Raw genomic sequence first — 12,872 nt, forward strand, 5'->3', positions numbered from 1 at the left:
ATATACATGGCCTGAAGTTTAGATCTATATTTATGTAAAGTGGCTAGTAGGTGGGCCAGTAACTTGGAAAGAAGAATATCTGAGAAAAGGAAATAATGGGAGAGATAATACAGATGGATTCCCAAAATGGACCCAGAATGTGAAAATATCTGTGAACCACATAACTGCCCACAAGAGGGCATTCATTCCAATAATTAGGTTTACAAGATGATCTATTCTATGGTTGTCAGCCTCTACTTGATCACTCTGGTGCTAATTCAGTGGGCCCATGTACAAAAGAATGAAGTCCAAATGTGGATTCAATAGCATGGACTTCCATTTGCCAGGGATAATATTACTACCCCTAGGGAGTGTTTAACTTGCTTATAGCAGAGGCCATTGCAGGGGCCCCATTATGGTAGTATTTCCTAGACAGACCAGTCAACCACCTGGTGGCAATTTATTATACTAGATCCCTTCCATTATGCAAAGAAAAGGGATTCATTCTCATGGAAATAGATACAGATTCCAGATACAGGTTTACCTTCCCTGCCTGGAAAGTTTTGTTTTGTTTTTTGTTTTTTGTTTTTGGGTGTTTTTTTTTTTTTTTTTTTTGCTAGTACCACAATCCATGGGTTTACAGAATGCCTTATTTCATCATGTATTATAACATTAAGTTTAAGTGAGAAACTCCTTTTACTTTGAAGAAAATATAACAATGAAATCATGACCATGGAATTAACTAATCTTACATGAAATTCATCACTTAGAAGAAGCTAGTTTGAGGGAATGGAAGAAAGGTTTGCTGAAGAATCAGTTGTGGTGCTGGCAAGGAGATAACCCAGTGAGGATATGAGATAGGACTTAACTCTGTAGCCATTGTATGTTGCCATCTACCCTACATTCAGAATGTGTGAGCTTAGGAACCAAGGGATAGAGTGGTAGCTCTTCTACTATTCCTAACAACTCACCTGAAGAATTTTTGTCTCTACAACTTTATAATTTTGTTTTTAAAACATTGGGCTTAGTGGATCTTAAGGCCCAAGGGGCAGATACTCCCCAGTAACACAGTCACAATTTCATTAAATAGGAAACTGAAACTGTCAGCTGACCTATAAGAGGCCTTTTAGCCATTGAGGCAACAGTTAGGGGATCATTGTACCGATTGGAGTGATTGGTCCTCACTATTAAGGGAAATTGGTTGTTGCTCTACAAAGAAAACAAGAAGGACTATGTCTGAGACCCTACATGTGCACTAAGATACCTCTTGGTATTCACGTGTCTAATATTACTGAACGATGGGAAGCTGCAGCAACCCAGTAAAGATAAGGCCACTAAGGACTTGGACCTATGGAAGTAAGTTTTGGGTCATCCTATCAGAGGAGATACCACTGAAGGATGGGGAAAAAAGGAAAGCTGTGATTATCACCTTAGGCCTTGTGCTCAAAAACTATCTTCTCTCCCTGTTTCCTTATTATCAGGACCACAGTTTTATTGACCTTTTTTGAGTGGCTATGTCTATCAGATGAGACAGAGACCCTCCCCAATGCTAGGGGAGAAATCTCAATTGGCCTAGCCTCATTTCTCTTACTACAAGGATGGTTTATGATAGACAATTCTAGACAATAACAGGTAAAGTCTAGGTAAAGTCTATGGGAGTGCTTCTGGAGGGTTTTCCTTGTATTTATCAAGGTACATAAGGCACAGACATGCCTTTTTCTGTTTCTAGGCATGGCTAACTGTGCTGATGACTAGAATGGCAGATGCCATTTTGGAACCCTGATAGGAGCCCACATTACAAAATAAGTCCACATGCTAAAGGTAGTGAAGTGCAAACTTGGTCCTTGTGGCCAAAGCCTGCTGTTATTCTCCAAAATCCATTTCCCTTCATTTAAAAAAAAATATTTATTTCAGTAATCTCTACATCCATCATGGGGCTCAATGACCCTGAGATCAAGAGTCACATATTCTTCCAACTGAGCCAGCCAGATGTCCTCCCTTCTTTCTTTAGTATTAGGTCTTTTACATTTTAGTTAGATACACATATACATAATATATTTATCAAATAAGTGAGACATGTACTGTCAATGGTATTTGACTAGAGATGATATGTGCCGCTTTTGGGTTATATTTTTAGAATGGAAATATGCCCTTCTTTCCTTTCTTTCTATTTGGCTGAATGAGGATGCAAATGCCCAAGTAACAATCTTGGCTTATACAATGGAAGTCCAATATTAGGTTCTTTGATATTTCAAAGCTACCATATTAGCCCTGGAGGGTTTATGTTCAGATTATATCAGGAGAGAGAAATGAATATCTGTCTTAAGCCATTGTAATTTTTTACAGCAGCCAAATCCATGTCCTAACTAATATTGTTAATGATGTTAAGCTGCTGAATTAATCACCACAGAACAAACCTGTCTTCAAAAAAATTATGTGACAGTAAATGTCCATTTGGATTAAGCTATTTTGAGTTACAGCCCAAAGCATTTTAACTGATATACTTTTCCAAGCTTGCTAGTTATACAGGGAAGGAATGAGTTGTAGCATCAACTACTGAGAAACTTGTGATTGAGAGAGCCCTTTTCATTCTTAAGGAGGTTACATTTTCTTTTATTATTTTTTCTTTTTTTATTGAAGTATAATTAACACAGTTATATTAGTTTTAAGTGTACAATATTAAATAGGCCTAGGCATTCCTCAGTGCTCAGTGAGTATGCTCTTGATCCCCTTTATTTCACGCATCCGCCAGTCACCTCCTCTCTGGCAACCACCAGTTCTCTGTATTTGATTCTGTTTTTTTGTCTTTTTTGTTCATTTGTTTTTCTTAAATTCCACATATGAATGAAATCATATGGTATTTATCTTTCTCTGTTGGACTTACTTCGCTTAGCATTATGCACTCTAAGTCCATCCATGTTGATGCAAATGACAGAATGAAGAGAGCCTTTTTTTATGATGGGGAGAAATGAGCATGGTGAAGGAACTGATGGGAAAAAAATCATTGAGGATATAGGAGGGAAGGAACAAAATATGGAGTAACATCCCAGAGAAGTCAGGATGAAAGGAGAGCTAGAGTACTAATGTACAAATACCTTTTCTTCTTTTTTTCTGATTTAAAATAAACTTGACTTTAATTTTTTAAAAGCAGCCTAGTAATATATACCATGCCATATAATTCACCAATTTAAATTGTGTAACTCAGTCATTCTTAGTATATCCACAGAGTTGTACAGAATTGACTTCAAACATTTAAAAAAAATTTAAACACCCCAAAAAGAAACCTGTACTCACTAGCAATCACTCTCCACTTTTTCCTTAACCCCTCTTCCACCCTCCTGCCATAGGTGACCAGTGATCTACTTCCTGTCTTTATAAATATGCTAATTCTGTACATTTCATATAAATGGAGTCATACAATATGTGGTCTTTATGATTGACTTCTTTCAGTTAGCATAATGTTTTCAAGATCCATGGTGTAGCATATACCAGTACTTCATTACTTTTTATGGCCAAATAATATTCCATTATTTAGATATACAATGTTTTATTTATCCATTCATCAGTTATTTGGCATTTAGGTTATTTCTACCTTTTGGCTCCTGTGAATCATGAGTCTTCCTGTACAAGTTTTCACATAGCATATGGTTTCATTTCATTTGAGTATATATGAGTGGAATTTCTGGGCCATATGATAACACTATGTTTAACTTTTTGAAAAGCTGCCAGACTGGGCAGCCCCGGTGGTGCAGTGGTTTGGCGCCGCCTGCAGCCCGGGGTGTGATCCTGGAGACCCAGGATCGAGTCCCACATCGGGCTCCCTGCATGGAGCCTGCTTCTCCCTCTGTCTGTGTCTCTGCCCCTCTCTCTGTATCCATGAATAAATAAATAAAATCTTTAAAAAAGAAAGAAAGAAAAGCTGCCAGACTGCTTTCCAAAGTAACTGCACCATTTTATATTCTCACCAGCAGTGTATGGGTGTGCCAAGTTCTCCACATCCTCACCTACTCTCATTATTGTCTTTTTCATCCTAGTAGTTAAGAAGTAGCATTTCATTGTGAGTTTTTTTTTTTTTTTTTTTTTAAGTAGGCTCCACTCCCAGTGTGGAGCCCAATGTGGGGTTTGAACACATGACTCTGAGAGAAGCTTGAACTGGTATCAGGAGTCAACTGTGCCACCCAGGTGCCTCTCTTTGTGGTTTTGATTTGCATTTCCCTAGTGACTAGGATATTAATCATCTTTTCATGTGTTTTTGGCCATTTGTACGTCTTCTGTGGAGAAATGTCTATTTAATAGATCCTCTGCCCATTTTTAAAAATTGAGTTATTTGTATTTTTACTCTATCATACTAATACTTCAGATTCCAACTCAACACCACAGTATTCATTCTATCCTTACCCCTTTCTTTATTATAACTTCATCTTAAAAAGCAAGAAATCTGGTTCTGCTTATGTACCATATATTTGTTCAATCCTAGTGCATATATAAAATAATTTCAGAATTGCTAGCCCATGTATGACTTGGGAGGAAAAAATATGAAGTATCTTGTATACCTGAAATTAATGTAACATTGTATATCAACTATACTCAAAATAATTTTTTTAAGTAAACTGGAGTATGATACTTGTATACAATTTGTGTCTCTAGTATTATAGCACATAGTCAAAATACTGTTTTCTAAAGTTTTTCAGATTAATTCTGAAATTAATTTCTCAGATTAATTCTTCCTACACCTAGTTATGTTATTTACCTGTAATATAATTCAGTTCACTTAAAAAATTTTATTATTTACTGTTTGTAATTCCATTTTGAGGCCTCCCTCTACCCCCATATCTTGGTTGGTTTCAATTATTTATTTATTTTGGAGAAAGTGAAACATTACCATGGCTCTCAGAAACAGCTATATAAAAAGGTTACATCTAAGAAAGTATCAGTCTTCCTCATCTCTACTACCCTGTTCCCATTCTCCCATTACTTTCACTCTATTCTCATCCATCCTATAGGTAACTGATCTCACTAGTTTCTAACTTATTCTTCTTGTATTTCTTTTGTGTGGATGAGCAGATATCTTTGTTCTTTCATATCCTTTTCTTTCTTTTAAGGATAGGTAAAGTATTTTCACTGTTCCCCCTTCCATTTGATAGTATTCTGGAAATGAGTCTGTATCCGTTCAAAGAAATCTTCTTTATTCTTTTTTATAGCTGTGAGGTGTTCATTGTATAGACATATTCAACCACTCTCAGATACAGGTATCTAAGTTGTTTCCAGTATTTTGCAATTTCATAAGATGCTGTAATAAATAACCCTGTATATATGTATTTTCATATGTATTTCATATGGTTCCTATGTATTTGGACTAGATTAAACTCATTGTTTTAAAAAATAAATACGTTCTTTTTTTTATTATTTGTTTAAGAGATGAAGAGGGACAGAAGGGGAGAGACTATTAAACAGGCTCCACACCCAGCATAGAACCCAACTCGGGGCTCGATTATATGATCCTGAGATCATGACCTGAGCTGAAAACAGGAGTCAGATGATTAATTGACTGAGCCACCCAGGTGCTCCCTAAAATAAATTTTTCTAACAATGTCTACTGTCAGAGTCTAGAAACAGTGAAATTTCTGCTAAGAATGAGCACAACTAGCACCAGATCTTGGTTTCTGAATTTTTTTTTTTTTCTCATTACAAGTAGGCAGAATTTCTTGGAGAAGTTGGCTAATTCTAGTCCTGAGGCAGGGAAAAATACAAGGGAAACTTGAAGCATTTTCTTATGCCAAAAAATAAGGAAGTGATCAAAGACAAATAAACAGACGTTAAGAGGACATAGATGTTACCTTGAAGGGATTCCCATTGGTGAAATTTAGGGCAATTTGAGAACTAGAAAGAATAATGAGGGTAAATAACACAATAAAATTTTTTTGCTTTAGATTTCATAAATCCATAGTGGTTCTCAACAAAGATGGGAAAGGGAATGCCAGCTGCTAACTGTAAATGTAAAAGAAATTATATAATTATTTTAAAATCATGATTTAAAAATCACTAATATAAACTTGATTCAGGGAAGGGTATCGATGGATTCTAAAAACCATTGAGTGAAGTTCTTAGCCAAGATAGTCACACAGTCTCAAGTATTATCCTACGATTACCTATTAATTACAAAGAGGTTTTTTAAAAAAATAAATTTCTTTTTCAGTTAAAAATATATATTGTAAAGGCCCACATATAGGAAAAAAAAGGATGTGTATTGAATTATACAACTGTGTGTGTGTGTGTGTGTCTGTGTGAGTGAGTGTACTATAATTTTTTAAATGAGATTCACTGAAAGGGATTATCAGACTGGAATGTGAGCTGAGAATTATAAATAAGATATATAAGAAAAGCAGAACACACTTCTTTTAGTCTATGAATTTGGTTTGTAGGTACAGGATTGAGATAATTCCTATCTTCCTATGTTGTTTCATTAGTGTTTAGGGAATGTATCTCTATTGAACATAGTCCCCTTTAAAACTATAATGTAAACTTGGTTTACAGTGTTCACAGCTCTGAGGTCACTAGAACCATTAACCAAAATATGGAATGTATAAGATTTGGCAGTGGTGGTGAAGTAGTTTGGGTTTTGATATGTTGATTTTGAAGTGTCAGTAGAAAAACAAAGTGGGGCAGCCCCGGTGGCTCAGTGATTTAGTGCAGCCTTCAGCCCAGGGTGTGATCCTGGAGACCCCGGATAGAGTCCCACATTGGGCTCCCTGCATGGAGCCTGCTTCTCACTCTGCCTTGTGTCTCTGCCTCTCCTTCTCTCTCTCTCTCTCTCTCTCTCTCTCTCTCTGTGTCTCTCTCATGAATAAATAAGTAAAATCTTAAAAGAAAAGAAAAGTGAAGATGACCTCAGACAGTTATAAATTTGGTTCTGGTATGGTGATTTTCTCTCTTTAAGAAAGCTTAAGACTAGGGATGCATAGGTGGTTCAGCAGTTGACTGCCTGCCTTCAGCTCAGGGCGTGATCCTGGAGTTCTTGGTTGGAGTCCCACATCAGGCTCCCTGTATGGAGCCTGCTTCTCCCTCTGCCTATGTCTCTGCCTCTCTTTCTCTGTGTCTCTCATGAATAAATAAATAAAATCTTTAAAAAATTTCTTTCAAAAAAAGAAAGAAAGAAAGAAAGAAAGAAAGAAAGAAAGAAAGAAAGAAAGAAAGAAAGAAAGAAGAAAGAAAGCTTAAGACTAGAAGAATAGATTGGGGAATTATCAGGATGGAGATCTTGTCTGAAGCCATGATAGCAAGTTATATTGAGTGAACGTAGAATGAGGAGTTGCTTATGATGAAGAATAAGCAGAGACCAAAGATCTGGTAATTAAGAGACGGTAGTAATCTTGTAGGCAAAACTGATCTGTAGAGTGTGGGCAACAACCAAATGCAGGAGAAAACTGTGTGAAGAATGGGACGGATAATTGTATCTTGAGAGTCAAATAGCATGAAAGGACTGTTTCTAGAGAGATTGAGAATTTTTTTTAAAGTGTTTATTGCATTTTGCTTTCTATTCAAAACTGCAACCTTTGTGTCTGCCAAGGCTCACTCAGACTATGTAATATGATTTTACTTAAAATATTTGGCAATATAGGGATACCTGGGTGCCTCAGCGGTTTCAGTGTCTGTCTTTGGCTCAGGGCGTGATCCCCGGGACCCAGGGATCAAGTCCCACATCAGGCTCCCTGCATGGAGCCTGCTTCTCCCTCTGCCTGTGTCTCTGCCTCTCTTTGTGTCTTTCATGAATAAATAAAGTAAATCTTTAAAAAATATATATGTATTTGGCAATATAACTTCAGAGTTTTTCTTTGCAAATCTAGTGAGTAATTTTGCCCACTATATGTTGGGTTAGTTACATATTATGATGGATCTCCAGCTTTCATTTATCTTGATCTTGATCTAAATTTTGCTGTCCTAATTTTAAAAGTCAGGCCTGTTTGGTATACAGGTACAAAAACGCCCAAAACCCTCTTTACCAACATGACCTTGCTTTTAAAATGGGTGGGGGGGAGGGGTATAATGCCTGGTAGGTAAATGCAGATTATTTTAACGTTTTTATAAATGTTGCCTGCATATTTTAAATGTTGCTTGCATATTGGCACTAATGTGTAACTATGCTAGAAAACGGGTATTTGAACATCCTGAATAATGCAGTATATTGGTTTGTGTAGTTCTGTGAATGGCTAATGCTGTTAAATTCTTTGAGAGTGTGTTTGAGGGGGGTGCTGCTTTTTGTTTGTATGTGTGTTTTCCATTGAAAATGTTGCAGTACATCCTCTGTCCCTGTCTTCATGCTATGCGGGTGGGCTGAGGTAGGGAGGGTGTGACGCCGGTATTTGTGTGAACTCAGGCTTGTGATGCTGAGCTTGGTTCATCCGCTTTCTCCTCCCTTCTCCTCCCCACTCCTTCTCACCAGCGCCACAGCAACATCCTCAGAGTCTCAGCGAGCTGCGCCCAGCGCGGGCACAGAGCCTCCCACTGCCAGTAACCTGCGGCCAGGGAGAAGAGCCAGCGCAGTGACAGCGCCTCACCGCCACCAGTCCCCAGACCACCATGGCCAAGAACCGCAGGGACAGAAACAGTTGGGGTGAGTAGCATATGGTGACTTCTGCAGCCTGCACGGGGACGCTTTCTGCTTCTGGGGACAAGAGGGCCAAGGGCTGATCGGCGCCAGAGTCCAGGGCTGGGAGACGGGCCACAACCGAGCAGCTCCCCGTAGGGCCGGAGAAAGCATGGCTGAGTGGTACCGGTGTAGCCGGAATCGCGTTGTGGGGCAGGGCTGCGGCTTGGCGAAGGCCGGAGCCCCCTGCTTCTCCCCCACCCTCCCACCCCCAGTCCTCCTCCTCGCAGCATTTGGACAGCACCCGCCAGGCGCCTCGGGGGACTCGTTGGTTCCGCTTTAGCGATCCGTAGGCTGGAAGGCGATGGGAGTAGGCAGGGGCTGTTGTTACCCAGCCGAGAGGGGTGAGGGGCGAGGGAGTGAGGATTCCTAACCACCATCCCCTTTTCGGGGAGCTCTGAGCCCTTCCGCCAGGCGGGGCGCGGGCTCCTGAGCGGGCGGCGTGCTGGAACAATGAGGCAGACCGCGCCGGGCCGGGGGCGGGCGGGGTGGGGGGGAGGTGCAGGGGAGCGTTGCGGACCTGAGTCACCCAGGAGAAGGGGCGTCCGCTTGCGAGTCCCCCAGCGCTGCAGTTCTTGTTTTAATATGGGGCTTGGCTGGGGAAATTGGGAAGAAGGGAAGCAAAGTTGTGGTTTCCAGCCGCGGCTCCACCCCAACCTGGTACCCCATTGAGGCCAGCCCTAAGGGTGGCATTGTTCTTTGGTTATACCTTTTGGAGATATTGGACTCATGATTCAGCACCAGGCCGAGGGGAGGGGGGAGGAGAGGCTCGGCCCAGTGGGTTCACGCCGCGAGTGGGTGGGCGGCGCTCACGCAGGCGGAGAAGGGAGAACGCAGTGATGCAGGAGAAATCGCGGCCCCGCCCGCTCTCCTGCTCCACACTTGCTTCAGGACGGATAGTGTGGGCAGATTGGGCGTCTTTTTCTGCCTTAGGCTCTCCTTTTCTTATAGCCACAGTGCTAGCCTCACTAACATCTTAGGAACGAAAGCCTTTCAGGGCATTTTATTATCTGAACCAGAGCAGATCGTGGGCCACTGTTACTTGGCGGGTAAATATTTTGCTCATTACCTTTAAGTTGTTATATGGAAAGTTTACATCCACTAGGAGTTTGGAGCTCCTTGATTCTCTTCTGTGTCTCAATGAGGTCTCTTTTATAACTATCTTTCAGACCAATAGGTATAAATTTAAATTTTAATTGGTTGTTTGGGGCTGACTTTTAACAAAAGACTGTATTTCTCCTTGCCTCTCTGGTCACAGGGCCAGCTTAACTCCCACTAGGCAAGGTTTACAACTGAGATAACCCAAGGTTTGTGGTCAGTGTGGGGAGATGGTACAGGGAAGTCTGTCTTTAGTTGTCTGAATTTAAGAGAGAGCAGTCCCATTTTCTGATATTACCAAACCCCAATTTTAGTAAGTGTGACTATTGCAGTAACACGGTTTTCTTTGCTTCTTATGAAATTATGAGTGAGCTTTCTCGGTGTTCTCCTACCACCACCACCCTTTGCCTTGGCTACCAGAGTAGGAATTTCCTGAACTCACAGTTAAGGTGTGTATGTTCAAGTCAGTTTTGTCTTGATCCCTGTGCATTGCTGACTCAACCCTGTTAAAAGACATACATGTGAAAATTTATTCTAAGTATTAAGATTTTTCTCCTTCGTGAAGCTTTAGATCATTATTCTTCATTATTTCTTTGGGTATGGATTTCGTATTAGTGGAAGCTTTTTCTGTCTTGGGGATGTGGTTCTCAAAGGGGATTTGCATAAAAATCACATTGGGAACTTATTAGAAATGCATATTCCCACATCGTCAAGCCAGAATTTTTTAAAAATTATTTTTATTTATTTTTTATTTTTTAAAGTTTTAATTTTAATTTGTTAGTTAACATAGTGTTATATTAGTTTCAGGTGTACTATATAATGATTCAACATTTCATACAACACCCAGTGCTTATCATCACAAGCACACTGCTTAATCACCATCATCTGTTTCACTCATCCCCCACCTTCCTCCCTCTGATAACCATCAGTTTGTTCTCTATAGTTAGGAGTCTGTTTCTTGGTTTGTCTCTCTCTCTCTCTCCTTTTTATCCCCTTTGCTCATTTGTTTTGTTTCTTAAATTGCATATATGAGTGAAATCATGTGGTATTTGTCTTTCTCTGATTTATTTTGCTTAGCATAATACACTGTAGTTCCATCCATGTTGCTGCAAATCAGTCAGAGTTTTTCAATCAATAGGTCTGAAGTGGGGTCTAGGAATCTGCCTTTTAATTAGCATTTTAGGTGATTGACAAGCATTAGATTATTTATATTTAATGGGAACATGTCCCAGACAGTTAATCTAGAAGTCATCAAGAGTTTCAACTCAAGTGATGAATTAGAAAAAGGAATGCTGAAGTCACTGTGTGTTCATTGGATATTTTCACAGAAAAGAAAAACTGAAATTGTAAAGTCTTGATGCTCTGTGGAAATGCTTTACTACTGAGGTTTTTCTTTGCTATAAAGAATAAATCTCTTAGAAAAGTGTAGCAAATGGAGTAGGAAATAGAGGTCTTTGATGAAGATGTTAGCCATATTTGTCCTGATTCCATTTTATTACTAGCACCTAATGCAATAGCCAACATGCAATAGGCATTTAATAATAATAATAGCTACTGTCATTGAGCTAATATCATATGAAGTAGGCATTCTAATCCTCATTTTATATATCAAAGATAAATGATAAAGCCAGAATTCCAATTCTGGCAGTTTGACTTCAGATTCTTTTATCTTCACCACTGTGCTCTACTGCGTCTTTGCTGAATTGGTAATAATTTCTGTGTTGTATAGAACTACAGTTTTCAAGGCATAGTCACTGGCATTATTGCATTTAATCTTTAGGTTCTTTAGTTGCCAGGACATAGCCTTTTGCAAATAAACTAAATCTCAGGTAGGTTAAATAATTGGCAAAAATCATATATTTAGTAAGTTAGAGGTACTGAAATTAGAACCTAGAGTTGGTCTTCTACTTTACTATCTTTTTTTTTTTTTTTTTACTTTATTATCTATAACATAATACTGTGGAATATTTTGTAAGGTAATGGGACATGGTTGAGGGTAAAGGGAAAGCAGGCTCTTGTAGAAGCCAGGGGTCTGTGATGAGAAAAAATTCAGATGATAGCTTGTAAAAAAAAAAAAAAAAAAGACAGTGAACTAACCTTGTCATCTAGCTGAATACTTTCCAGACTAGTTAGAAAGCAGTGGGTGGAAGTCAAAGGTAGACTACCCAGAATTGGCAACTATAGTGATTTCCAAGAAAAGGGCAAGAGAGATTTGCAAAATCTGTACAGGAAGCCTACAATTCAGAGAATTCTGTAGGACCATATCACAACTAATATTTTTTTTTTACAACTAATATTTTTATCTGAGTATTCAGAGACCTGTTAGGTTCCAATAGGGCCATGGAAACTACAAAGCAGAAAAGCATCTCTTCTAACACTCAGAAATGGGGTGTTGTTTGAGGATCATACCCAGAGATACAACTGAGAAGCAGGTCTATGAGTAGAACTGAGAATCCCGACACCTGTACATAAATCTACACTGAACCAGAAGTTTATTTTTCTTATTTTTAAAAAAGAGTTTATTTACTTGAGAGAAAGATAAAGTGAGTGAATGAGAGAGAGAGAGAGAGAATGAGAATGAGTGGGGGTAAGGGCAGAGGGAAAAGGAGACTCCCTGCTGGGCAGGGAGCCTGATGAGGGGCTCAGATTCCAGGACCCTCTGATCATGACCTGAGCCAAAGGCAGATGCTTAACTGACTTAGCCATCTAGGTGCCCCTGAACCAAAAGTTTAAATAAATTTAAGCATTTGAAAGTCCATTCTTCAGAGGTAGACATTATTATGCCCATTTTAATATATAAGGAATTCCAGACTCAGAGACCATGAGGATATGTGCCAGAGGTCCCTTAATTTATGTTATGAATCCAAGATTTAAATACAGGATTGTTTGCTTCCCTAGTCCAAGTGATGAAGATGAAGAACTAAAATAGTACTCCAAAAAGGTGCTGCAACAAGCCTATCTAGGTTTAAGCTGGTATGAGAAATCAATGCTCTATAAATTTGATCGTCTTGGACTAGAAAAGAAGGCAAAGAATATACTAGTGTGGAAAATAAAGGATACAGATAACTATCAGAGGCAGTAGCCCAGAAAGCAGTCTTTCAATGTTGGGCTTAGAGTTTAAGTTCTACCAGAAATGCATCTTTTAAAATTT

The 12,872-nt window shown here is 39.2% G+C and overlaps 1 protein-coding gene across 4 annotated transcripts in view; it reads left to right on the forward strand.

Moving 5' to 3' along the window:
- ATL1 (atlastin GTPase 1) overlaps positions 1-12,872 on the forward strand; it is a 73,858-nt gene that overhangs the window by 6,145 nt on the left and 54,841 nt on the right. For all 4 annotated transcript variants that reach the window (XM_025442771.3, XM_035719932.2, XM_049113163.1 and 1 more), the window contains exon 2: positions 8,420-8,590. In XM_025442771.3, the coding sequence (XP_025298556.1) occupies positions 8,557-8,590 (34 nt within the window). In that variant the 5' untranslated portion in view covers positions 8,420-8,556. The remainder of the gene's footprint in view (positions 1-8,419; positions 8,591-12,872) is intronic.

The sequence above is a fragment of the Canis lupus genome, chromosome 8, assembly GCF_003254725.2.
Source record: "Canis lupus dingo isolate Sandy chromosome 8, ASM325472v2, whole genome shotgun sequence".
NCBI classification, from domain to species: domain Eukaryota; kingdom Metazoa; phylum Chordata; class Mammalia; order Carnivora; family Canidae; genus Canis; species Canis lupus.